Source organism: Dendrobates tinctorius, unplaced genomic scaffold (assembly GCF_039654945.1).
Source record: "Dendrobates tinctorius isolate UK_male_01 unplaced genomic scaffold, ASM3965494v1 ptg000115l, whole genome shotgun sequence".
NCBI lineage: Eukaryota > Metazoa > Chordata > Amphibia > Anura > Dendrobatidae > Dendrobates > Dendrobates tinctorius.
Window position 1 is genome coordinate 22,821,369 of NW_027361783.1, and position 27,163 is coordinate 22,848,531.

Genomic DNA, 27,163 nt, shown 5'->3' on the forward strand with positions numbered 1-27,163 from the left:
CTCCAGGGCCAAGATAGGGACAGTCAGGTTAGAGACCCCGTTGAAAATTGTGGCAATTGACTCCTCCCCTCTCACCCGTTCGGGGATTCGTTATGCCACCAATACCTTTGTGTTACAAGTTGGCTCCTCTCATGCGGAGGAGATGAAATGTTTCATTATGGATAATCTACCTGAAGGGCTGGTGTTGGGTATGCCGTGGCTTCAGCGGCACAACCCGGTAATTGACTGGGAAAGGGGGGTAATTGTTAAATGGGGTCTGAAATGTGATGACTGTTCCTATAAAGCTGTGTGTTGTGTTTCCCCTGCAAATACTGTCTTGGAATCTTCTGTGTGTCTGGAGGGCATTCCGGAGTGCCTGAAAGACTTCGAGGATGTGTTCTTCGAAAGCGAGGCCGAGGCATTACCCCCACATAGGCCTTTTGATTGTAACATTGATTTAGTCCCAGGGGCCAAATTACCCAAAGCCCGTCTGTTTAATTTGTCTGGGCCTGAACGCTTGGCAATGAAAGAGTATATAAAGGAAAGTCTCCGTAAAGGGCATATCAGACCGTCGGTCTCTCCAATAGCAGCGGGGTTCTTTTTTGTTAAAAAGAAAGATGGTGGCCTGCGTCCCTGCCTCGACTTCCGGGAACTCAATAAAATCACTGTTAAAAATGCTTATCCCTTACCGCTGATTCCCGATCTGTGCAATCAGCTCTCGGGAGCAAAATGGTTCTCCAAACTAGACCTTAGGGGGGCTTATAATCTTATCAGGATTAAAGAGGGGGATGAATGGAAAACGGCATTTCTAACTACTGAAGGGTTGTTTGAGAATCTGGTGATGCCGTTCGGTCTCGCCAACGCACCAGCCGTTTTTCAGAATTTTATTAATGTGATTTTTGCGGACCTGATTGGCCGCTTTGTTGTCATTTATTTAGATGATATCTTGGTTTTCTCCACAGACGAGCAGTCTCACCTATCTCATGTTAAGATTGTTCTCCAGAGACTCAGAGAACCAATTGTTTGTTAAATTAGAAAAGTGTACCTTTTTTGTGCAGGAGTTAACTTTTCTAGGGCTGATCATTTCCCCACAGGGGTTTCGTATGGATCCCAAAAAGGTGCAGGCCATTGCGGATTGGGTCCAACCCCAGGACCTGAAGGGCCTGCAGCGTTTTCTAGGGTTTGCAAATTATTATCGGAGGTTTATCAAGGGTTTTTCTCAGATAGTGAAACCTATTACCGATCTCACATGTAAGGGGGCCGATACAAAAAATTGGTCCCTTCCGGCCAAACAAGCTTTTGTGAGTCTGAAGAATTGCTTTATGTCCGCGCCAGTTCTGGTGCAGCCTAATCCGTCACAGCTGTTTGTGGTAGAGGTGGATGCGTCCGAAGTGGGGGTGGGGGCTGTTTTGTCTCAAGGTTCGGCTACATTAACTAATCTCAGACCCTGTGCTTTTTTTTTCCAAGAAGTTCTCTCCGGCAGAGAGAAATTATGATGTGGGGAACAGAGAGCTCTTGGCTATAAAACTAGCGTTTGAAGAATGGAGGCATTTTTTGGAGGGGGCAGAACATCCAATTACGGTTATCACTGACCATAAAAATTTGGAGTACATTAACACAGCAAAGAGGTTGACTCCCAGACAGGCTCGGTGGTCACTCTTTTTTTTTTTTTTCCCGGTTCCAGTTCTCCATAACTTTCCGGCCTGGTTCTAAGAACGTGAAGGTGGATGCATTGTCACGAAGTTTCGAACCTCTTTCTGCCCCCGATCCTCCCTCGTCCATTCTTCGACCCGGTGTGGTGATAGCCGAGCTTTCGTCAAAGTTGGAGCGGGAGATTGTGGGGGCTCAATCTTTAGCTCCAAGGGCCAAGCCGCCTAATAAATTGTTTGTACCACAGGTCTTACGGTCCAAGCTCTTATGAGAGTTTCACGATTCTAAGTTGGGGGCCCACCCAGGTATTACGGCCACTTGTGAGGCAGTAAAGAGAATGTTTTGGTGGCCATCAATGTGTTCAGAAATTAAGGGATATGTCATGGCCTGTGGGGTGTGCGCCCGTTCTAAGAGCTCTCATTGCCGGCCAGCCGGGGAATTGGTACCGCTGCCAATTCCAGAAAGACCATGGACCCATTTGTCCATGGATTTCATTACCAACCTCCCCCCCCCCCCCCCCCCCCCCCCTCCAAGGGTAATCCCGTCATTTGGGTAGTAGTAGATAGGTTTTCAAAAATGGCACATTTCATACCCATGTCGAAACCACCGTCTGCCGAGGTCCTTTCTAAACACTTCCTTTCCCAAATCATTCGTCTCCATGGGGTACCTATCAATATCGTTTCGGATAGGGGGCGAAATTTTGGCGAGCGTTCTGTAGGAAGTTGGGGATATGTTTGTCTTTTTCCTCAGCCTACCACCCGGAGAGTCATGGCCAAACGGAGCGCACCAACCAGTCTTTGGAACAAATCCTTCGATGTTTGACTTCAACACTGCAAGACGACTGGTGTGATGCATTACCATTGGCGGAGTTCGCCTTTAATAACCGAATTAACCAGTCCACCAGTAGGTCACCTTTTTTTGTTAATCTTGGATTGAACCCTCATTTTGGTGAGTTTTCGCGGTTGGACTCAAATTGTCCAGGGGTAGAGGATTCGGTTAGGCAGATCAGTGGGTTATGGTCAAGGGTTCGCGCAAGTATTGAAAAGGCTCAGGGAAGGTACAAACGTTTTGCTGATAGAAAGAGGGGTCCGGGTCAGGACTTGCAGTGTGGGGACAAGGTGTGGCTCTCAACACGGAATATAACGTTAAAATTGCCATCAGCAAAGTTGGGTCCCAAATTTATTGGTCCCTACGTCATAACGGAGGTGATTAATCCGTTAACTTATCGGCTACGTCTCCCATCCTCCCTGATGGTTCACAACGTTTTTCATAGGTCTTTGCTTAAGCCTGTAGGTTCAGTAAGAGAGGAACGTACTCCTCTACCACCGCCGATATCGGTGGACGGCCACATGGAGTTCGAGGTGCAAAAAATTGTGCAATCTCGATGGGTTCGTGGCTCTTTGCAGTACCCCGTCCATTGGAAAGGGTATGGCCCGGAGGATCGGTCCTGGGTACCGGCCAGATCAGTACACGCAGATCGTCTGGTCAGGGCATATCATGCTCGATACCCAGGAAGACCTGGGGGTCCGGAGGCCCCCCGTTGAGGGGGGGGTACTGTCATGGTATCTGGAATTTTGGTCTGACAAGCAAAGGGTTAAATGTCATGGTATCTGGAATTTTGGTCTGACAAGCGAAGGGTTAATGCTTGGAGCCTCTCTTCGGTCTCAGGGAGGGTATTTATGGCCACAGGCGAGCAACCTTCCCTGTCGTTTATACTTCATACCTGAGTGTGTCCGACCCTGCCTTTGCTAAGTGCCTCTCGCCTGTTTTCTGTGTTTGTTGTGTGTATGACCTGGTCTGGATTTTGGTTTCTGTCTCTTGGCTTTCTGATTTTGTACCGTGCAGCCCGACCCGTGTTTCTGATCTTTGGCTTCCCAAGACTACTCTCTGACTTTCTGATTTTGTACCGTGCAGCCTGACCCGTGCCTGACCTCCTGCTTCCCTGACCATTCTTGTTCTGCCTGACTCTGTACCGCATTGATTCTCCTGTGTATGACTTCTGGCTTGCCCGACCATCGCTACTGTGTAAACTCCTGGCTTTCTGAGCCCTCTGCCTGTCACTTCAGCGTCCCTGCGATAAGCTCCACCCCCTCTGACGTCACAGGTCACGTGGTGCTAGGTCCTACAGCTTCTGAGTGCTTCTGCAAGCGCTCTGCCCCCTCCACAGGTCCTGCGATATTCCAGCCTATGCTGCTGACAGCCCCGTGGTCCGTGTTCCTACGCCGGGACCGCTAACCGGTCACGCTACCATCCTGCAGATAAGGGTAAGCGTGATACTTATGCGGGCAGCATATAGGGGAATAATCTATGGAGCATCTTATGGGGGCAGCATATGGGGGAATAATCTATGGAGCATCTTATGGGGAAATAATCTATGGAGCATCTTACGGGGGCAGCATATGGGGGAATAATCTATGGAGCATCTTATGGGGGCATAATCTATGGAACATCTTATGGGGCCTTTACCTTTATGGAGCAGCATATGGGGCATATTATTCTATGGAGCATCTTATGGGGCCATTATTAACCTTTGTGCAGCATTATATAGGGTGTATTTTGTATGGAACATCTTATGGGGCTATCATGAACTGTATGGAACATTATGGCTGTATGGCTCCTGATTCAATATAGATATTCAAAAACATTTAACCTACTAATGTCTCAATTAATTTTACTTTTATTGGTATCTATTTTTATTTTTTAAATTTACCAGTAGCTGCTGCATTTTCTACCCTAGGCTTATACTAGAGTCAATAAGTTTTCCCAGTTTTTTGTGGCAAAATTAGGGGGTCGGCTTATACACGAGTATATACGGTATGTGGTACGGAGTCCTGCAAAGGTCCTTATTGTCTAGTCACTAAAATTATTCAAGGACAGTTTCTACTATCTTCTTAAAGTGATATACCCATGTTACATATGTTCAGTATATGCCATGAGTATATGATAGGAATGGGTCCTACCTCTTCCAACTCAGATCTGGACAAAGTGTGGGTCAGACCATATGCAGATTTTTGGCTGTTCATTTGGATACAGTGGCGTCCAGCACTACGGGGCCAGAGCAGCCAGGGAATGGTGAGTAGCTTTATTTTTATTTTTTTATTGATAGTACACTTAGGGAAACTGTCCAGGGGGTTGTGTGGGGACTTGGTGCTGCACAAGGGGCCTGGGTGGGGACATGATGCTGCGCAAGGGGCCTGGGTGGGGACATGGTGCTGAACAAGGGGCCTGGGTGGGGACATGGTGCTGTGCAAGGGGCCTAGGTGGGGACATGACTCTGTGGGGACGTCCTCTCTTGTAGGCGGGCTGTGTGAGGAGGATGTTATTCTGTGTGGGGACATCATGATGGCGAAAGGGGCTTTTTTGGGGCATCATGCTGTGTGGGGACATTATGCTTTGTGGGGATATAATACTGTATAGGGGCTTTGTGGGGACATCATATTATGTAGAGGTCTGTGTGGGGACGTCATACTATGCAAGGGGGCTGTGTTAGGACATCATTCTGCGTGGGGAGTTGTCAGGACATCATACTGTGTAGGGATATTGTGGGGATATTATACTGTGTAGGAGGACTTGGTGGGAACATTATACAGTGTAGAGGGGTCTGGTGACATACTATATGAAGAGACAATACTGTTTGAGGAGCTGTGTGGGGACTTCATACTGTGTGTGACCACTGTGGAGGAGCCATTGGTCAAAGTACAATGGTTGAGGAGTATAATTTACAAACGTTATAAAAATCAGAAAATTATATGGTTTTGATTAGCTGTTACAGGTACAGAATGTTACAGTAAGCCCTACTTGTATTAACAGTAACAGCTAGTCAATAGACTTAATTTTTATCCATTAATAATGAACAAAATTAACATAATGAGCAGAATTAAGTGTATCCTGCCCAACCCTCACAGTACTGTATATGTGTCCCCTTGGAAAAATTAATTGCTGTACTCTGATCTATAGTTTCACATTAGAACACCTTAAAAGAAATGCTGCAGAAAAAAAACTTTGTATCCCATAACATTTTTGATCTATCATAGAGCTGTGTAAGGGCTTGAATTCTCCTTATTGAGCTAGGAGTTTTAGTGTTACTATGTTGGGGTACATATGACTTTGTTTTGGGTTTTTTTAGGGGGAGGGGGTTTGCATTGATGAGAAAAATCATAATTCTCTCACTTTAAAAGAGGAAAATGTGTGGGTTCTAATTGTTTTTTTGTTTTTTTTATATCCTATTTATATTTCTAGAAACTGTTTTTTGTTTTTTTAGTTGTGTTAGGCCGGTTTCACATTAGCGCTTTTTCAGCGCGCGCACGGCCGGGGGTAGCTCCGCCCCCGAGCCGGCTCTCTGCCCGGCGTGCCCGCCCCTTGCTTGTAGCGCCGCCTACTAGCGGACAGCGGCGCCTGCGATCGGCGCACCCTATCTTTAGCATAGGGTGCGCAGATCGTGCGCAGGCCGTGCGCTAGTTGCGCTTTGACCTGCGCTGCGCACTTTTGACGGTGCGCCGTGCGCGCCAAAATCAAACTTTTCGGATTTTGGCGCGCACGGCGCACCGTCAAAAGTGCGCAGCGCAGGTCAAAGCGCAACTAGCGCACGGCCTGCGCACGATCTGCGCACCCTATGCTAAAGATAGGGTGCGCCGATCGCAGGCGCCGCTGTCCGCTAGTAGGCGGCGCTACAAGCAAGGGGCGGGCACGCCGGGCAGAGAGCCGGCTCGGGGGCGGAGCTACCCCCGGCCGTGCGCGCGCTGAAAATGCGCTAATGTGAAACCGGCCTTAGGGGACTTGAACCTGTGACTGTCTGATGGTATTTCCATATATTGCAGTATATGGCTAAAATCAATGTCTCCTATGAAGCGCAGCCTTTGCCTGGTCTTCACAGGAGTACAAAGAGTGTAGCAGTGGAGGCCTTCTGCATGGTAAAGCATTGTCACCTTGCAATTGTGTTGACAGGGGTGATGATGGATGTGACTCCAATATCCCTTGAACGGTGGCTAATGTATTCCTCTGTCAATGATGTAAAAGCCGCAATTGGAGAACTGATCTCTGCTGTTAAAGGCAGAAGGTGGGTATGGTGTTTGCTCAGCTCCTGAGCCCGCTCCATGCATAGCCACATAGGACTTGCCAATCCTTTCTATGGGCCTGTTTACACAGACTGAGCAGTGGCACTAAACAACTACCGTTGGGTAAAGCTTCACATGGGCAGACTGCAGTAAACGATGCACAGTAGATTGCTCAGTGCCTATAGGCTGCCATATTTATCTACAGTGTGATTCCTGATTACACAGGATCATGCACTGCTGAGAATGATGATCATTTGCTCTGCTCAAAAGATTATTTCACCAGATGAATGAGCGTTTTGCTTGTTCATCTGGTGATTGGCAGCTTGTTTCCAATAATAAAATGAGCGTTTTTAAGATCACTTGTTCGCAATTATCTTTTAGTGTAAATGCAGCTTATTTCATGGAGGATAATCCACAAAAAGCTATTTTTTTTTCCACTTTTAATCCCATAACATTTTTTTATGTTTACACTGCCGTGAACTGTCGTAAAATATAAGCTGTGACCAAGCGCAGTGCATGGCGATGCAGTGGAAAAGGGGGTTAGGCATGTTGGATTTCAACAAGTCCAATAATTTGTCGGAAACAATAATGAAATCAATGCACTCCCCTCTTATTCCTGTCTTCCCTTTGACATAAACATGGAGGCTTTGCTGAGCGTGCATGCTGTCGTTGGGCAGATGAGCATTCACGTACCTGTGGTCCATGTTACACATTTTTGATAAATAAGGTGAACAGTTTTCATTCTTCACCATTTCTTTCTCTTCCGTTTGCTTACACCCAGAGGCGGAAAGCTTGTACATAACTTATAGTTCAGACGGGTGAGGATTTGCTACAATGTAACCAGTCTAGACAAGACTAATCTTCTGTGAGCTAAGCATATCAACAATGCAGATCCCTGTCCTGTGCCGACAGCTCACTGCAGGCTGTGGGCCGTGTGTGTTTCATAGGGGAGAGGGGAGTACAGGGGCCTGGAGATCCTGCGGTCAAACACTGTGCTGAGCTTTAGCCCATGTGTAGCTGCTTATACTCTTCACTTATGTTTCTGCACTGAAAATGACTTAATGTACCATGTTGGAGACAGTTTGTGTCTGTTCCCACATCTGTTTCTGCTTTAGACTCCAGTTTCGTGTGTGCGCCCCTCATCCGCTGCCTCCACATAGCCCGTCTGCAGCTGGAGAGCCGAGTGCTTGACATCAGCGCATATTATAGTGCTAGTGTTTGTTTTCGTTACCCCTCAACCAGCTGGCATTATTGCCCTTTCTAGCTGCTACTGATCGCAAATGTCAGTCTAAACTTAGCGTCCTCCTTTGCATTATATATCCCAGCTATTAAAATATCAGGTCTTTTCCTCAGACAGCGGATTGTGTTGTGTCCTGACAATGTGGATCTCGCTTTGTTTCCACTCGCCGGGTTTGGGGAGTTTTATTTCGCTTTTACCTTTGCCGCTTTACTTGATTTTTTTCAAATAGTAAATCTTTTGCTATTTCCACTCCCTTTTACAATCCACTCCAGACATTGGTGTCAAAAACTGCATCTAAAGTGATGTGTGAAAGTACCCGAATTGCATTACTTTTTTTATTTTATTTTTTTCTGTGCAGCCAATTACTGTTTAGTAAAACCGCTTACATTTCACCACAAACTGCCGCAACTTCCAGATATGGTGTTTGGTCACGTGGCTTCAGCAGATTGAAGGAGCAACGTGGTCAACAAATTTAGTAATTTGTTGGAGAATCTACTGTTAAAGCGTTGTTCCAATGCTCTGATATTAGTGATCGATCCTTGAGAAAAAGCATCAGTGCTAGTTTGAGGGGTGAGGTGACACCCAGCGCTGGTGGTAGTTTGATGTGTTTGCGGAGCTGAATAGCATGGCTCTGTCACTGGTTTAGTGGCCACCAAACAGTTAACAGAGCTGTGCTATTCAGCTCCACAACTTCTTACATCCAGCTGAATTGGTGCGGACCTGCAGTACCCAGCTCCGGCTGCTGACTATAATGGCACTGTGCTGATCAGCTCCGCAACTACTTACATCCAGCTGAACTGGAGCGGACCTGCAGTACCCAGCTCCGGCTGCGGAATATAATGGCACTGTGCTGATCAGCTCCATAACTATTTAGATCCAGCTGAATTAGAGCGGACCTGCAGTACCCGGCTCCGGCTGCGGAATATAATGGCACTGTGCTGATCAGCTCCATAACTATTTAGATCCAGCTGAATTAGAGCGGACCTGCAATACTTGGCTTCGGCTGCTGACTATAATGGCACTGTGCTGATCAGCTCCATAACTATTTAGATCCAGCTGAATTAGAGCGGACCTGCAGTACTTGGCTTCGGCTGCTGACTATAATGGCACTGTGCTGATCAGCTCCATAACTATTTAGATCCAGCTGAATTAGAGCGGACCTGCAGTACTTGGCTCCGGCTGCGGAATATAATGGCACTGTGCTGATCAGCTCCATAACTATTTAGATCCAGCTGAATTAGAGCGGACCTGCAGTACTTGGCTTCGGCTGCTGACTATAATGGCACTGTGCTGATCAGCTCCATAACTATTTAGATCCAGCTGAATTAGAGCGGACCTGCAGTACTTGGCTTCGGCTGCTGAATATAATGACACTGTGCTGATCAGCTCCATAGCTACTCAGATCCAGCTGAATTGGAGGTGGACCTGCAGTACCCGGCTCTGGCTGCTGAATATAATGACACTGTGCTGTTCAGCTCCACAAATGCTTGTATCCGGCCAGCGCTATCAACTGCATATTCACTGTTGAGAGCCAGAAGAAGCTTCTCTTCTTTTCTTCAAAATGTTTGCAATTTTTAAAAGAAACTATTACTAAAATCCTTCTTAAAATAAATGCATAGGGATGGATGTGCAGTACCGAGTAGCGGGCACTATAGAGTTGATGGAACTGTGCTGTTCAGTTTCTCAATTGCTTACATGCAGCACTGTGAACAGCCGATTGGTGGTAGATCTGATAGGTGATCCATAGCAAAGTAGTGTAACAACCCTTTAAGCAAATTATGCAAATCGTCTCTTCAGAGAGGAAGAGGACTAGAACTCTAGTGCCACCTAATGGAAGTAGCAATCCTAAAAGTCAGAAGACCCTTTAAGCACACGTGAAAGGACCTCACTAGATCTAATTTTCATGTACACTTGCAAAGCTTCCCGTCAATTATTTCTTCTGATTTCACCATGAACATCAGCTGATCATACATGTCTTTTCAATAGGTTTTCTTCTCGCGTGTCATCTTGGTTGCGTCCCATTTTCTTTTTTCGCACCACCTTTTTCATTAAAGCAGGTAACTCAATTTTTTATCCATAGACTCTTAAGGAAGCCCTCCTATGATCCTTGTATTTCCCTAAATCAGTGTATGTTACTCACACCCACTCACCTACCGCTGTCTTCTCCAGGATCCAGTGTTCAGTGACATCACCGCTCTTCACACTCTCCGGGTCTCGCTGCACTCTCGGTCGCCTTATTTCTCCTTACCGGGATACAATCTTCTTAGCTGATTCATGAAAACTGAAGCTTTCAAGATGGTTCAGGAGAACTGAGATGGGAGGGGGTACAAACCTGAGTCAAAACTACATGACATGCTTAAGGAGGAAAATGTAAATTTTCCCAAGTGACCATCACTTCTACAGACTGTCCAGAATGCCTCCTTTACCATTTATAGGAGTTGGGCTTCAGATTAACGTTTTCTTGTTCGTGCAAATTATCTATTTTTTTCTGGTAATTTGTTTTATCCTTAGCCTGTTCTTAATGTTCACGCTCCTTTAGGGCTTGTTTTGTGCTGACCTTTTAGGCCGAGTACACAGAAGTGTATTTTATAGCCTGCAATAGACCCACAATGCCCCTACTGACCGCGGATTTCCGACCCATCTTACAAAGTCGTAAACACGTGCAGTTGTAATTGCAGGACAGTCTGAGCGTGGCGGTATGTATCCAGACCGTCAGAAGTGCTCGTGTGGACCTGGCCCGAATCTGGAATTGTGCTTTAATTCTTATTTCTTTGTAACCACACTTGTTGTTGCCATTTTTTTTGTGTAGATACCGCAGTTCTCCTGAATTTGGCCATGTTTTGCTTTTCTTCCTGCATATCTCCATTGCTAATATATGGATCCCTCTTCTTAGCCAAGTGGGCGTGTTCTTTAACTTTATTGATGTTTTCTTGATGACTACATCTAGTTGTCAACCTAGACTTAATATAGGAAAGAGGGGGCAGATACAGTAATTGAGACTTACAAGAACAAAGTAAAAATCTCTCCAGATTCAAGAGGTAAAAATGACATTTATAGCATGTCATCAGTCCTTTATAAAGTCATGTCACTGTGTGTAACTTTAGATACAACTTTTTTTGTTTTTTAAACAGGAGTAAACTCCCATCTATCTGTGGGTAGCGGAGCACTGTGTAATTCCAGTCTACTGTAATTCTGCGGATACATAGGATAGGGCTTACAGTACTGACTTTTACTAACCAATATTTAGCATTTTTTTCCATGCACAGTAATTGTATTGTGGGATTATGATATACAGTCATAGACTTGGAATTTCCTTGCGGCTTAATGTCCTCACCAGCCATGAATCCTAAGAGCCAGCAGAGGGAGATCTTTGCCCATAAGTAACGCTCTTCTACCCGGTTCAGCTTCCGTCTGCAGGACTCCATCTGACTGTAGTATAGTTCTGATGTGCAGAACCACACAACTGATGTGTATTGCCATACATTGTACAAGATTAAGGTCATTCATTTATTTATTTTACTATTATTATTTGGCTTAATATTTTTTATTATTTTTTTTTTTTTTCCGAATAGGGGAATCAATGTGGTTCCTTTCCTGGAGTGGGTTGGATTGCCTGAAAGTATAGTGAACATTCTTAAGAATTCTGAGAGCGGAAATGTCCTGACAGCGTACGCCTTGTATAAGGTAGGGATTTCCGGGTACACGGGGTGGTCAGCGAGTTCTGTTGCATGCTCGGGTGGTCAGTTTCCAGCATTAGACTCTGCCCCATTACCTGACATGACAAACTAATAAAGCCGTCATATGGAGGAATGTGTAGCAATGCCTGGGACCTCTGGACGCACAGACCACCTTCAGTCACTGGCTTGCTTGTCTGTGACCCGTATTCATTCCCCTCCACAATCAAAGTTCGGATTAATGCTAACTTGCCATCAATTATCTCAGTATGCCCCTCAGTCATTCTGCGCCGTGGCCAGTACATACTAAATCCCCTTTTTGTCGGGCTATATTTCTATAACAAAGCCACATTATTGCCTGCTCATTATAACACTGGCAAGTTTGACAGCCCGGTGGTAGAGGAGTCATGGTGATGAGTCGGGGCTGGTGGGGGTGTAGTAAGGGGTCTGTCTTCATTGTCTTTTTTTTTTTTTTTTTTTTTTTTTTTGATTCTCACAAATCTTTGACGTTGACGCATGCTTTTAGAGAAAATTCCCTCTGGTTGCATCATTGGGAAGCAGAGTGGCATGTAGGGACCAACCTAAACATTGTACACCAGCTAGAAATGGATGTAGAGGCTTTATCATTGGGCGTAAACAAGATGTCTGATTTGGAAACTTGTTTATAGCACATCCTTAAAGGGGTTATCCAAGACATTTTCAAACTGAGCACAAAGCAGGGGATGCATTCAAATCTATCACTCTCGCCTGTGATTGGCTGTCGGAATATCATCACCTTACACAGACAACACAATTCTGCTTTACAGGGGTTTTCCAAGAATGAAACTTTTTACTTTTTAGGTTCCCACTGTGCAGTAGAAATAAAGTGAGATTTACTGACCCTTACCTGCTCCAGTGCTCGGTCTTTACCACCGATTCAGGTCTTTGTTGATCAACGCCAGCAATGATTCCATGACAACAGCGCTGCAGCTAATCACTGTGCTCAGCAGCGCTGTTGTCATGGCACCACTGCAGCAGCCTGTCTCCAAAGACCGGAGGAGGCGGTAAAGAGCAAGCACCGGAGCAGAGGATGGGCAGTAATCTCCTAATTATTTTGATTCAGTGGGAGCTTATGAATTTAAAAAAAAAAATCGTTCCTAGAAAACTCCTTTTTAATGAATTTGTTAATGCTTCATTTTCCGTTCAGTGGCGCTAAAGAATTGACCACTTTCTGTGGGGGCTTTCTTATTACAGCCGGTTACTGTAGTGCCAAGCTAACATTAAAGGGGTTGTCCATTACTTGGACACCCCTTCTCAATCCGTATGTTTCCTCCTTATAAGGTAGTAACACCTATAGTCCCCGCCGGTGCTGTTCCAGCTGTGTCAGCACTGCGTCTCCTGGGAATGGCGCGATATTGTTACGTCATGACATCCCTGTGGCCATTCCTCTCCCCGCCTTGGGACAAATCGTATCCAACCGGAGCAGGTGAGAGCGGCTGCAGCTCTAATGTCCTTCGAATGTATGTGATACATCCAAAGGTGGTGTTATTTTATAAGAGGGAAACCTTCAGATTGATAAGGGGTGTCCAAGTAATGGCCAACCCCTCTAATGAACATTTACAGTTTATCAGTTTCCCAATAAACATCCACAATGGAGGTGCCACTGACTGCAGTCTTCTCTAATATTAGTCATGGCTTTTCATTTCCTACGTAGACTCCAGTTGTATGAGCAGGACATCACCAAAAGAGTCCCATTAGTCCCCGTGATGTCCTATATAGTCAGTACCCAGCCTGCATATTGGGGTGGCAATGCTTTCAGCTTGCTGCTGTCTCGCTGTAGAGAGAGACCCTGTGTTCACTTCTTACGAGACACTTACTTTCCATCTGGCAGGGAATAAGGATTTCCTCTCACACTTTTGCCAGATCCCTGAGTTCGGCTTGCAGGTGTGATTCTAATCTGGGACACGGGACTAGTCTGGAACTGAGTAATTTCTGTATCTGCTCGCAGCTCCGCGATCTGCGGGTTCCAGCATGCTTTCCCTCATGTCTAGACTGTTAAGCAGGCTTTTCAGCTTGATCAAAGCTGCTTACCCTGCAGTGCTTAATGTTGGTACATCCACCGTGTGTCCTGTGCAAAAGTAAAAGTGCTGAAAATGAAGATTAGTTATTAATTATGGGCCGTAGCATACAGAAGTGCCATGTACTGGCCTGTCTGGTTAATCAGTGGTATGTGTCTGCGGTCTGGTTCACACTGTGCTTCTGCAGTAAGCCCAGGGTTATCGGAATTCTCCTAAAAGCAGGATTTGGACGAATTGCCAACTGTGCCATAGACTACTTTTGATTTTAATCTGAACTTGTCTGTTTGTTCAGAAGGGCACAGAAAGGTAGTCTGCTATGTTTCTGTGCCTGTCCGAACAAACGGACATGTTCAAAGAGAAAACAAAGAGTTCAAGTGAACTCGGTGTCATTGTATTCTATGGCCCCATCACAGGCTCATCTGAATCTTGTTTTTAGGGGAATACAGATGGAAGCCTCAGGCACATTGCTGAAACACAGTAAGACTAGGGGCTAATTTCAAAGTATAATCATTGTTTTGATTTCTGAAATTTATAGTACAAATGAAAATAAGCAACGTTGTAATCTTTTTCAGAGCAATCTGCTTCTTTCCCTTCCTTGACTCCTGTTTAACTCTCAATTCAAATTTTCCTATTGTTGAGAGAGTTAGTTCTCATAAAGTTCTATAAAGAGAGAGGAACTAGAGGCAGACAGACATTCCACTGCAGGTTCTACGAACATGACCATTATAGTCCTCCATAGAACTTTATGGTCACCAACTGCCATCTCCTATCTAAGTAATGGGAAATTCTGTGCTCGCTGAAGACACATTTTACTTGTGAATTCAAAATTTTGAGAATGAAAGTTTAGTCATGGTGGAGAAAAAAAGCTGATTTATAAGATATATTGAAAAGTTACTTATGTGTACTGTTGATTAAAAAATTGACTATTTTTTTAAACTTACTGACATTACTTTGAGACAATGGGGAACATTTCAAAAGCATGGGCAGCATAAAATTCCAAAAGGCTCCCCTCTTACAGATAACTATATTTTTCCCCAGCAATTCAGTTTGAAAGTCAGGCTTCTCTCTATTTGGATACAGTGAGAGATATGTCAATCAAGGCAAGGCGGGAAGATGGCAGAGTGAGACTACAGTACATTTTCAATAAAATGCTGCATAGTTTGAGTAAAATGCCTAGAGAGGAATTTATCAATGAACGAGCATCAGTTTTATGGCCCAAAAGAGTGTTTATTTTATATTTATATATACATACATATATGAAGAAATTTGCAGTATTATTAGTCCAAGGGAAGGCTGTTCCCTGTTTGGGAAATATGCTGCGAAGGAGTCAGTGCAGGAAAATCTTGAGCTTATACAAGCAATCAGGGTAGTAACACTAGCACCAGGGCCATGGAGTTGGTAAGCCAAACCTCCGATTCCTCAATTTCCCTGACTCCCGACCCCACAGCTTTGCCTCACTACTGAGCATGTACATAAAGTGCAGCACAGATTCATCTCCACTAAAAGCCGAGATCCTTAGATCAGGAACTAAACAGGCATGCATAGGACATTTCATAACTTTCCCAAATTCTTCTGAAAACATTTGCAGCACATCCAGCATTGTACTACAGTATCCAATTTATTATATACTAGCTGAAGAGCCCGGCGTTGTCTGGGCATAGTAACCAACTGTGGTTAGTTATAGCAAATTATAATGATTACATTGCACATAAAAACATTTCACATCATATATTCAACACTACAGATTTGCAACACAAATTAACTAAACGATTACCCAAGTATTGATAGTATTTTATTTTCAACTCATTCAAGACTTTTGGTTTTTCCTTTTGGTGCAAAGATGAACAGATTTTTGGCAGTTCCAACTCTTGAACAGACCACGTAAAGTTGACCATGAGAAAAGCATGGAGATTGCAAATCAATCCCTACTACTTTCAAGGACTGTCCCTGAGCATTGTTAATGGACATTGCAAATAGCTGTTGAACTGGAAACTGGAGGCGTTTAAAATCAAAAAAACAATTCAGATGGAATGAGTGGAATTCTTGGAATGAAAATGTCCTCTCCTTTGGCACATCCTGTTTCTGAGCTGTGTATCTAACCCTATCCTGTGTGATAATGTCTGCTGAGCTGTGTACCTAATCCTCTCCTGTGTGATACTTTCTGCTGAGCTGTGTATCTAATCCTATCATGTGTTACTGACTGCTGAGCCATGTATCTAATCCTATCCTGTGTGATACTGACTGCTGAGCCGTGTACCTAATCCTCTCCTGTGTGATACATTCTGCTGAGCTGTGTATCTAATCCTATCGTGTTACTGACTGCTCAGCCGTGTATCTATTCCTATCCTGTGTGATACTGACTACTGAGCTGTGTATCTAATCCTATCCTGTGTGATACCGTCTGCTGAGCCGTGTATCTAACCCTATCCTGTGTGATACTGACTGCTGAGCCTTGTACCTAATCCTATCCTGTGTGTTACTGACTGCTCAGCCGTTTATCTAATCCTATCCTGTGTTACTGACTGCTCAGCCGTGTATCTAATCCTATCCTGTGTGATACTGACTGCTGAGCCGTGTATCTAATCCTATTCTGTGATACTGTCTGCTGAGCCATGTATCTAATACTATTCTGTGTGATATTGTCTGCTGAGCCGTGTATCTATTCCTATCCTGTGTGATACTGACTGCTGAGCTGTGTATCTAATCCTATCCTGTGTGATAGTGACTGCTGAGCCATGTGTCTAATCCTCTCCTGTGTGATATTGACTGCTGAGCCGTGTATCTAATCCTATCCTGTGTGATACTGGGCTCCCCCTGCAGTCTGTGTCAGAGGGTGGTCTGTGTTGGCACGGTAATAAATTGTGTTATTTCCAGCTTTACAGAAGGATAACACCATAGAAATGATAAGAATAATAGGCCAAATTGTTTGGTGAATTGGAACGCACGGGGTTAAAATTTCGCCCCACAGCATAGCCTATGAAGCTCTCGGGGTCCAGACGTGTGACTGTGCCAAATTTTGTGGCTGTAGCTGCGACGGTGCAGATACCAATCCCGGACATACACACATACATACATACATACATACATACATACAAACCTACACACACACATTCAGCTTTATATATTAGATTCTAGGAGCCCAAGTCGGTCCATTTTATACCATCTCCACCAAAATTGACTTGACTTTGACTCCACAGCCCTGGCTAGACTTATTACCAGAGAGCAGTGGAGGATTCTGGCATGAAATAGGGAGTACAGCGAGATGCTGCTGGAATGTCCACCTTTCTCTGGAGGCCACAGGTATAGGGTCTATATAGTGAGGAGCCAAGTATGGGGACTGGCTGGGGTCTGATGACTTGCAAGGAAGACCAAAACCAGTAAAAAAGGATTTTGGAGGTATGTCAAAAGAAAAGTCAAAGATGCTATAGGATTTTTACGGGATGAAAACAGTGAAGTGGTCAAAAATGTTGTTGAAAAAGCTGAACTTTTTTACATTCCTACTTTGTATCTGTGTTCTCTAAAGGGGGTTTTACACTAAGCGATATCGCTAGCAATATCGCTAAAACGTCACTGGTTTTGTGACGTTATAGCGATATTGCTAGTGATATCGCTATGTGTGATACTTACCAACGACCGGCTCCCCCGCTGTCCATCGCTGATCGCGCGAGAATGTCCGGCTCCATTTCTCGTCGGGCGCTTCCTGCTGGGCTTCCTGCTGTGACGTCCAGCGACGCGTGGAGGCGGGCGGGAGGACGCAGGATCGCTGTGTGTGAATGGTAAGTATCGTGCGCTGCGTCGCTGCTGCATCGCTGTGAGATCTTTCTGTATGAAAGCTCACTAGCGATCATTTAGCGATGCAACAGCGATCCTGACCGGGTCGGATCGCTGGTTGGATCGCTGGTGCATCGCTAAATGTAAAAGGGCCTTAAGAAAGCAATTGTAACATCAACAGATCTTCATGGTGCCATCGAAAGATTAAAAGAATCCACTCCATCCGTAAACAGGGAGATGTTAAGACAACACTTAGCTAATTTACATGAGTTAAAATCTCCTGGCCTATAGATGTATTATATCCTAGGGTACTGAAAGAGTTACAGTGGGTACGGAAAGTATTCAGATCCCTTTAAATTTTTCACTCTTTGTTTCATTGCAGCCATTTGGTAAATTCAAAAAAAGTTCATTTTTGTCTCATTAATATACACTCTGCACCCCATCTTGACTGGAAAAAAAAAACAGAAATGTAGATTTTTTTTTTTTTTTTGCAAATGTATTAAAAAAGAAAAACTGAAATATCACATGGTCATAAATATTCAGACCCTTTGTTCATACTCATATTTAAGTCACATGCTGTCCATTTCCTTGTGATCATCCTTGAGATGGTTCTACTCCTTCATTGGAGTTCAGCAGTGTTTAATTAAACTGATAGGACTTAATTTGCAAAGGCACACACCTCTCTATATAAGACCTCACAGTGCATGTCAGACCAAATGAGAATCATAAGGTCAAAGGAACTGGCCAAGGAGCTCAGAGACAGAATTGTGGCAGGTATACATTTCTGTTTTATTCAGTTAAGATGTGGTGCAGCGTGTACGGTGAGAAAAAAATGAACTTTTTTGATTTTACCAAATGGCTGCAATGAAACAGAGTGAAAAACTTAAAGGGGTCTGAATACTTTCCGTACCCACTGTTGAAGTCGAAATTGCAGGACTAGCCAGAGTTTTTGAAAAATCCTGAAGAACAGCAGAAGTCCCAGAAGATTGGAGAAGGGCAAATGGTGTCCCTATCTTCAAAAAAAGAAAGATGGAGCTAGTAAATTACAGGCCAGTGAGCCTTACTTCTATACTAGGCAAGATCTTTGAACAAATTATTAAACAGCATGTATGTAAGTACTTGGATAAGAATACAGTAATTAAGCATAGCCATCATGGGTTTATAGCAAACAAGTCATGCCAGACTAATCTAATTTCCTTCTATGATGGAATCACTGACTGGGTGGATCAGGGAAATATGGTAGCTAACACCAGAGAAGACCGTGAAAAGACTCAGAAGGATCTAGATAAGCTTGAACAATGGGCAGCGACTAATAGAATTGGTTCTTCCTACTTTACTTTACTCAATTACCAATTATGTGGTAGGTGATAATCCTAAAATGAATACCCTTTAACCAGACAACCTTTTAAGCCTTAATTTATACCAAAGTCAGTCCTTCCCATGCTAGGTTCCATCATCGACGCTGGGTTAGCTGAGCTTCTTTTCAGTAATAGTGGAAATCTCCTGCCTCATGTGTAAGTGGATGTTGGACAGAGGGCTTTCTCTGCTTCTTGCAGAAGACATGTTCTCTGCTACCTGATTGCCAACATCAAGTTGTCAATACTAGCCTGCACTTGCCAACTAAGCACTTGCCTTAAGCTGCTGCCCACAGATCAAAGACCACACAGAGGAATGCAAATATATACAAGGCATGCTAAAGCAACCATTTCCCCTCACAAAACTGTAAAAAAAAAAAAAAAAAAAAATTGGACATGATTTTAATATGTTCACGAGATTGACTTACTTTTCAGTTGAAGCGCCACTTTCTTGAAATATTGTTGCCCTATTGCAACATGGGAAAATTTGCCAACAGACTAGGACAACCAAAAGACTGTGTGTCACCCATGAGTCAGAAGAGCCTGACAACCCTCCTGCCCAGTGTCTCAACCTCAAAAGTGGTGGAACGGACAGCCTTTGACCTTTGTTCGAGTCTCGGCACAGCAATCCCGATGACGTATCTCTTTTTTTCATTGTTGGTCTGTACTTGTGGGGGTATCCTATTGTGCGTGTGTGGGAGGCCTGTGGGGCCATCTTACTGTGTGTGGGAAGCCTGTGGGGCCATCTTACTGTGTGTGGGAGGCCTGTGGGGCCATCTTACTGTGTGTGGGAAGCCTGTGGGGCCATCTTACTGTGTGTGGGAAGCCTGTGGGGCCATCTTACTGTGTGTGGGAGGCCTGTGGGGCCATCTTACTGTGTGTGGGAGGCCTGTGGGGCCATCTTACTGTGTGTGGGAGGCCTGTGGGGCCATCTTACTGTGTGTGGGAGGCCTGTGGGGCCATCTTACTGTGTGTGGGAGGCCTGTGGGGCCATCTTACTGTGTGTGGGAGGCCTGTGGGGCCATCTTACTGTGTGTGGGAAGCCTGTGGGGCCATCTTACTGTGTGTGGGAGGCCTGTGGGGCCATCTTACTGTGTGTGGGAGGCCTGTGGGGCCATCTTACTGTGTGTGGGAGGCCTGTGGGGCCATCTTACTGTGTGTGGGAAGCCTGTGGGGCCATCTTACTGTGTGTGGGAGGCCTGTGGGGCCATCTTACTGTGTGTGGGAAGCCTGTGGGGCCATCTTACTGTGTGTGGGAGGCCTGTGGGGCCATCTTACTGTGTGTGGGAGGCCTGTGGGGCCATCTTACTGTGTGTGGGAGGCCTGTGGGGCCATCTTACTGTGTGTGGGAGGCCTGTGGGGCCATCTTACTGTGTGTGGGAGGCCTGTGGGGCCATCTTACTGTGTGTGGGAGGCCTGTGGGGCCATCTTACTGTGTGTGGGAGGCCTGTGGGGCCATCTTACTGTGTGTGGGAGGCCTGTGGGGCCATCTTACTGTGTGTGGGAGGCCTGTGGGGCCATCTTACTGTGTGTGGGAGGCCTGTGGGGCCATCTTACTGTGTGTGGGAGGCCTGTGGGGCCATCTTACTGTGTGTGGGAGGCCTGTGGGGCCATCTTACTGTGTGTGGGAGGCCTGTGGGGCCATCTTACTGTGTGTGGGAGGCCTGTGGGGCCATTTTACTGTGTGTGGGAGGCCTGTGGGGCCATCTTACTGTGTGTGGGAGGCCTGTGGGGCCATCTTACTGTGTGTGGGAGGCCTGTGGGGCCATCTTACTGTGTGTGGGAGGCCTGTGGGGCCATCTTACTGTGTGTGGGAGGCCTGTGGGGCCATCTTACTGTGTGTGGGAGGCCTGTGGGGCCATCTTACTGTGTGTGGGAGGCCTGTGGGGCCATCATACAGTTACTCAGCACTCCATTTTTTTAATTGTTGACTACAGATGAGCAAACCTTTCACGGTTAAGCGAACGGCCAGATGTTCGCCAAACGGATCATCGAACACCTGAACCGCGTCGAATTCATTGGGAGGCAAAACCAAATGCGTACACAACACCTTTGGGGGGGGACGTACCAAAACAGCTCAAAATAAGGGCAGACACCAGGAAATGTGGCATCAATTGACCCAGAGTACAAATAGTATAATTGTGCAGCACGGGGCAGGGCTTGGACCAGCATTTCTAGCTTAAACATTGATCAGTAACAGGTGAATGAGTGACAGGTGTAGGCCTGGTGCTCATAGAGGAGAAATTTATGCCACTTTAGTAGTGTCTGCCCCTAATTTTTGGAAATGTTTGAACTTCAAATTGGGTCTCCTTCATCTGTGTTACCTGAATTTGACAGGGCTCTCAGAGCACCAGGCCTACACCTTTCACTCATCCACCTGTTACTGATTAATGTTTAAGCTAAAGATGCTGATTCAAGCCCTGTCCCATGCATTCGTGGTACGCAATTATACTATTTGTACTCTGGGTCAGTTGGGCAGTTGGAGTTGTGGCGCATGGGGAAACTAGGGTAAATGGGGTAATACTTCTAAGGATTTGTACAGTGTGTGATGTTAAGGTGGTGGAAGAGGAGGAGAGGCCACTTGATGCAACGTTTGCACTGGAGCACAAACTCTCTCTGGCCCTCATCTACAAGGCGTACCGCTGTGCGGCTGCCAAATGTAGTCCAGTAGCCTGTCCAGTAACACAAGTTGTCTTTGGATAGGACGAGCTAGTGTTTCTTAAGTATAGCTTTCAGTTATATTACCACCTACCCCACATACGCCTCAAACACCAAGTCTATTACCCCTTCCACCACAACCTCACTTTTTCCCACTCATGTTGGATGTACCCTTCCCCTCTTTTAACCAGCTGTTTCAGGCCCACACCTGTCAGTCACCTGACAGTAAATTAACAATCTGTATTTTTTTCCTGCAATTTGAACACCTAGTTATTTTGGATGACACCCTGTTGCGCTTTTCTTCTTCCCTAGTTATGTTGCTCCTGGTAAGTGACATTGGCAGCCCAATGCAGTCTGCCTTGTCAATGTATATATGCAGTGCCTATGAAATAAAAGCGTACTCACGTCATTATGCCATTGGACATGTAAGTGTTCTTCAGGCTGTTTTTATGGCTCATGGGGCTGAAAATGTTGGAAACCACTGTACTAGAATATTATTTCTTTATTACATGTGCTATTGTGTGTTAATGATGGTTATCTTGCCACTGAATACATCACATTTAATCTGTCACAATACGTATCTGTTAAGCTTCCTCTGACTAACATCCTGCTTTGAGTTTTCTGACAGAGGATGTGATTATTTTTCCCTTGGCTTCCCACTAGATACTCGGATATCTTGATAATTAGACCATTGTGGCAAAGGGACTAGAAGCATGTATATGTCAAATGAAGCTCCAGAATCCTTAATGAATGGAATATGTCAACTTCATCCTTGCCATAGAGTTGGTTTTACTGTCATGAAAGCAATATAGGATTCTTGTCTGCATTTCACAGGCAATCTTTGTGACTGACATGTCCGCTGCAGTAAGATCACTATTAGATCTAGCCATGACCTATTCCTGCTGTACCCTGCCTAGTATATAAAAAATGGATCCGTATGTACAAGAACAGAGCCGTGGTGTAAGAAGCTGGTAAAAGATTTCCCCTGTGATGTTTCTGGGTACACTACACCGCAAATCTACTCCTAGCACTTGTGTGTGAAAATCTGATATAGTATTAGGTCAAATTTGTGCAGAAATATGGACAGTTCTGAAGGGTTCACAAAATTTCCAGCACCACTGTATATCCCGCAATAAAGGCAATCCAATGGGGGTCCCTAAGTGGATACAAAAAGTTAAACAAACGAAAGAAACAAATGTTTTAAATCGCCCCCCACTACCTTTTCCCAGTTTAAAAAAAAAAAACAAAACAAGAGGCATGTTTATCATCATATCCATAAATGTCCAGTCTGTCCAAACATAAAATTTATGTAAGCCATACGTTAAACACGGAAAAGAAAAAAAAAAACAGCAAAATTGCTGTATTTCAGTCTCAAGCACCACTCCTATAAGAATGCAAAAAAAGTTATCAGCGTTGATGGAAAAAATTTAAAAAAAAATATGCGATTCACAAGTTGGTTGCATAAACCTTTTTTTTTTTTTTTTTTTTTATGAAGTTCAGATTTTTTTTTCTACCACTAAAATAGAAAAAAAAATACATCAAAAGGGGTTGGATGGTCCAAAATGAGAAGTCTGCAGTCGGTGTGTGACTGCAGACTTGTGAATCCTTCCGCCGCGTGTATTGTGCTCTGCGAGGATTCGTTGTGGCAACCACTGGGGGGCGCTGACATTGTAGGCAGCATGAGCCGCTGGGCAGGTGATTGGCAGCAGCACTGTTGAAACGATGTCACTGCTGCCTGTGTAGGAGATACAGCGCTGGATCTGGGGGAAGTAATGAGATTTTATTGCGGCATTTTTAGCACTGTCATTACAAACTTAATAAAAGGAAAAAAAAGGTTGGAAGGGTGAAAACCCTTTTAAGGGATCAGTATGTATTTTTTCTGACCTTTTTGAGGAAAAGACCAACAATTGTTTATGGTCTGAAATAGAAAACTATACATTTCACATCACTTTCATTGGAGGTGTCTTTTAAGCCTTTAACCCCCATATAGAGCAGCCCGGCATTGACCAGTAGGCATGGCCATCTGAGCGTGCTCTTGTTCCATACATGGCCCATCTATCTGCTATTATTCAGTCAATACCACTGTATGTTTCAACCTCATCCTAATAGATAAGTGTTGTGCGACATTAGTAGGAAGATTGGCATTGAGCGTTGTGTTAATCGCACACACGGCATTCTTATCATCTTTTTTCTTTTTTCCCCTGAATGACTCCATAGAAATCAATGTCTTTTATTTTCTGTTTTGTTTTCATTCCAGAATGTAAGGAGACAATGAGCATGACATGGGTGCGGAGTCATTCTAGCGCACCATTCACATCTCCACTTTCTGCAGTATGGCGACTTGTGTTGCTCTTTCTGCCTTTTTTTCCATTCATTCCTTTGAATAGTTTTCTGCTCAGTGTGAGAGGAATACTGTATTGGTTGGGTTGTGCGATCATTACCGATGTGGGTGGAAGTGCAGAAACAACACTGATATATTCTTTCTTTTTGATTTCTTCAGATTGCGACTCCAGTCCGATATACTGTAACATTAGGCGGGACTTCCATTAGTGTTAAATATCTGCGGAGATATGGCTACTTGTCCACGCCACCATTGGTAAAGGACTATATACAGGACAAAATGGAGGAGACAAAGGAACGTCTTAGTGGGAAAATGGAAGAAACCAGAGACATGATCAGCGAAAAGATGGAGGAAACAAAAGACAGGATCTCTGAAAAGCTACAAGAAACCAAAGATTCCCTCACTTTTCGGAAGAAGAATGAATGAGATGATTTCATATCGTCAGCGTGGCGGACTCTTCTTGTTGTTGTGCACAGAATACGGCAATTGTTTTTAGCCGTTTTGCTGTCGGACGTTGTCGTCCTCTGTCCATTGTTGCACTTGTTTAGTTTTGAGCACTTAGACGCAGAAATCGTACACATTACACGTGTCTCCAGCTTTTCCCATTATCGTCGCATCCTTAGATATGTGTACAGTTAGGTGTCATACTAGAAGCTTGTCACTGAAATCCAATAGAAATGTTTAATGTCTCATTCTGCAGCAAGTTGTAATAACTCCGCAGGTGAAACTGCTTAGAGACTAGACTAACAGCAAGCTTCCTGTTAGTCTATTCAATTCTGGCAAGTGGATCACTTGCTATTTAGAAACTGCTAAGAGATTCTTTGTCAATCCCCACGAGGAATGTGGATCTTGACTTTCTGTACTCTGTCTAATATTTTGGGGTTCAACTAGGACTCATCAGTGCCGCGAGAGAGCACACAGCTCTCAGAAGTAATCGTAGGCAAATGACCTGTCGTGCATCAGACTCTCCCCATATCGGTGTTTTTTGGAATCATGCAACACAGCATCACCCACCGACCCGATGAATGCCACGGGCCTCTCCGTCTGAAAACAAGATCTGCTGGGTGGCAGCCAGTGATTCACAATTAATGTTCCATAGAACGACAAAAAGGATGGGATTAGGATTACTCTATAGGATTATTTATACTACGTGGTTGCAGTAACTGATCCTGGCCCAGACAGGTCTACTAGTAGGATACAGTATAAGATGTCTCATTTACCCACTTTTTGTCATGTTATCCATTCTGGGAATATGACGATAAGAAAGACTTGTGGCCCAATAAACTGGACCAGAAAGTTATTTGTATTATGAAGTATATGGTCATAACTTTTATAGGTTATTGCATCCTTATTGTGATGCAATATTGGAAACTAATGATAAGAAGTGCCCGCGAGCCGGTTGTATGAAGCAATATGGTTAATATGGCCATATAACCAGCTCTCTGGCTTTTCTCCATTCAGTAAATCAGGTGCTTGGTAAAATCATCACATATTCTTCCCCCCAGGGAGTAATGACCCTATGTAATTTCACTTGGTACTTGCACACGGGGTGAATTTTTCATCTGGATATCTGCTATGAATCTTGCCACAGGATATAAAGCTTTGTGTAACATGTGAATTGTGATGTGGGTTTGTTTTGGAAAGGTTGAAATCCACGATGAAAACAGCCAAAAGAATGAAAACTCATTATATGACAATTTCCAGGCTGAAGATTTCCAAATTTTGTAAATATCATTTAATTGGCTAATAACGGTACATAGTATGCTGAACATATGCAGGAAATATGCGGAGTGTGCATTTACCCTCAGGAATGTGGTGTTTACATGTCCTCTTAGTTTTCAGTCTGTAATGCTGGATCTGATTCTAAGAAATTCTTATTATTTACCATCATTTTGTTAATTAAATTTCTATAGCACTAACAAGTCTTCCTCCGTGTCCTCGTCTTCTGTTGGTTTCTAGCAGAATCTTGTCAATCATGATGAAGTCTCTTTTCTCCAGATTTTCTGCTGACTACTTGTACCTTGTGACCACAAAGAAGCATTTATTTTGCACACAGTTGTTACTCTTGATGGGCAAAATAATATAATATTTTGCCATTGCTTTTTGGACTATATTTAGTTTATAATGACCCCCCCCCACACACACACACACACACCAATTTATTATATAGATTTTTACAATAACTAAACTTTTGAAAAACTTTTCAGAACAATTTGTATGATATTTCTAACCACCATGCTTTGTATCCTGCAATTTTAGAACTTTTCCGTTCTGCATGGTCCATTTCTAAGTATTTTTTTTCCTGATCTTAGCTCCAGTATGGGTAAAGACAAGCTACTATTCATGTTTCCTATACACCGCACACAGAGGATAGTTCAGTACTAAGCAATGTAGTTGTGAATCCAGCACTACAGTGAGGACAGATTCTAACTAGAAAGCAGCAACGTTATCTCTGTGTCTCTCTTCCTATATCCCCCTCCAGCAGCAATGCGCTTTCCCTAACCACAGACATCTAACAGCTGTAAGATGTAGGTTGAACTTTCTCTGTACAGACTTCTTTATATTAATTGGTAAATAAGAGTAGGAGGCTGGTGGGAGGAGAGGTGTCCTTTAAGAAGGAATGTGTCACCAGGTATTTTGCTATCTCATTTGAGAGTAACATGACGGAAGGGCAGAGACACTGATTCCAGTGATATGTCACTTAACCCCTTACCAACCTTGGACATACTCTGTATTTCCAGGTGATTTTGCGATCGCCAGCTGATTCCCGGCACTCAGTCCAGGAGCAGTGCCTGCACCGTTCCAGGCACTTTAATCCGTTCCCCATTTCCTCCTGCTATCCTTGTGAAAATTAATAAAATTGGAGGTAAAACAAAAGTTATGTGGGATTTTTTTTTCCTTTTTTACCAGTTTCACAAATAAACATTGTAAAACTATGTGAAGCACCTGGGGATTCAAGGTGCTCGCCACACAGATAAATTACTTGAGGGGTCTAATTTCCAAAATGGGGTCACTTGTGGGGGGAAGTCCACTGTTTAACCCCTTAGTAACACAGCCAAATTTTAAAAATCTGACCAGTGTCACTTTGTGATAATAACTCTGGATTGCTTCAATAAATTCCAGTGATTTTGAGATTTTTTTTTTTTGTGACACATTATACTTTATGATAATGGTAAATTTAAGTTGATATGCTTTGTGTTTATTTATAAAAAAAAAATCAGAAATTTGACAAATGTAAAAAAATAGCAATTTTCAAACTTTGAATAATTTATTCCTTTAAGTCAGATAGTCATACCATAGCAAAACCTTAGTAAATAATAATTCCCACATGTCTGTTCTACATCAGCACCTTTTGTAAAATCGTATTTTTTTTTGTTAGCATTT

At 44.0% G+C, this 27,163-nt stretch overlaps 1 protein-coding gene across 3 annotated transcripts in view; it reads left to right on the forward strand.

The window, feature by feature from the left end:
* FAM210A (family with sequence similarity 210 member A) overlaps nucleotides 1-25,704 on the forward strand; it is a 39,943-nt gene extending 14,239 nt beyond the window's left edge. For all 3 annotated transcript variants that reach the window (XM_073590033.1, XM_073590031.1, XM_073590032.1), the window contains exons 4-5: nucleotides 11,496-11,607; nucleotides 23,939-25,704. In XM_073590033.1, coding sequence (XP_073446134.1) covers nucleotides 11,496-11,607; nucleotides 23,939-24,205 — 379 coding nt within the window. In that variant the 3' untranslated portion in view covers nucleotides 24,206-25,704. The remainder of the gene's footprint in view (nucleotides 1-11,495; nucleotides 11,608-23,938) is intronic.
* The last annotated feature ends 1,459 nt before the right edge of the window (nucleotides 25,705-27,163 follow it).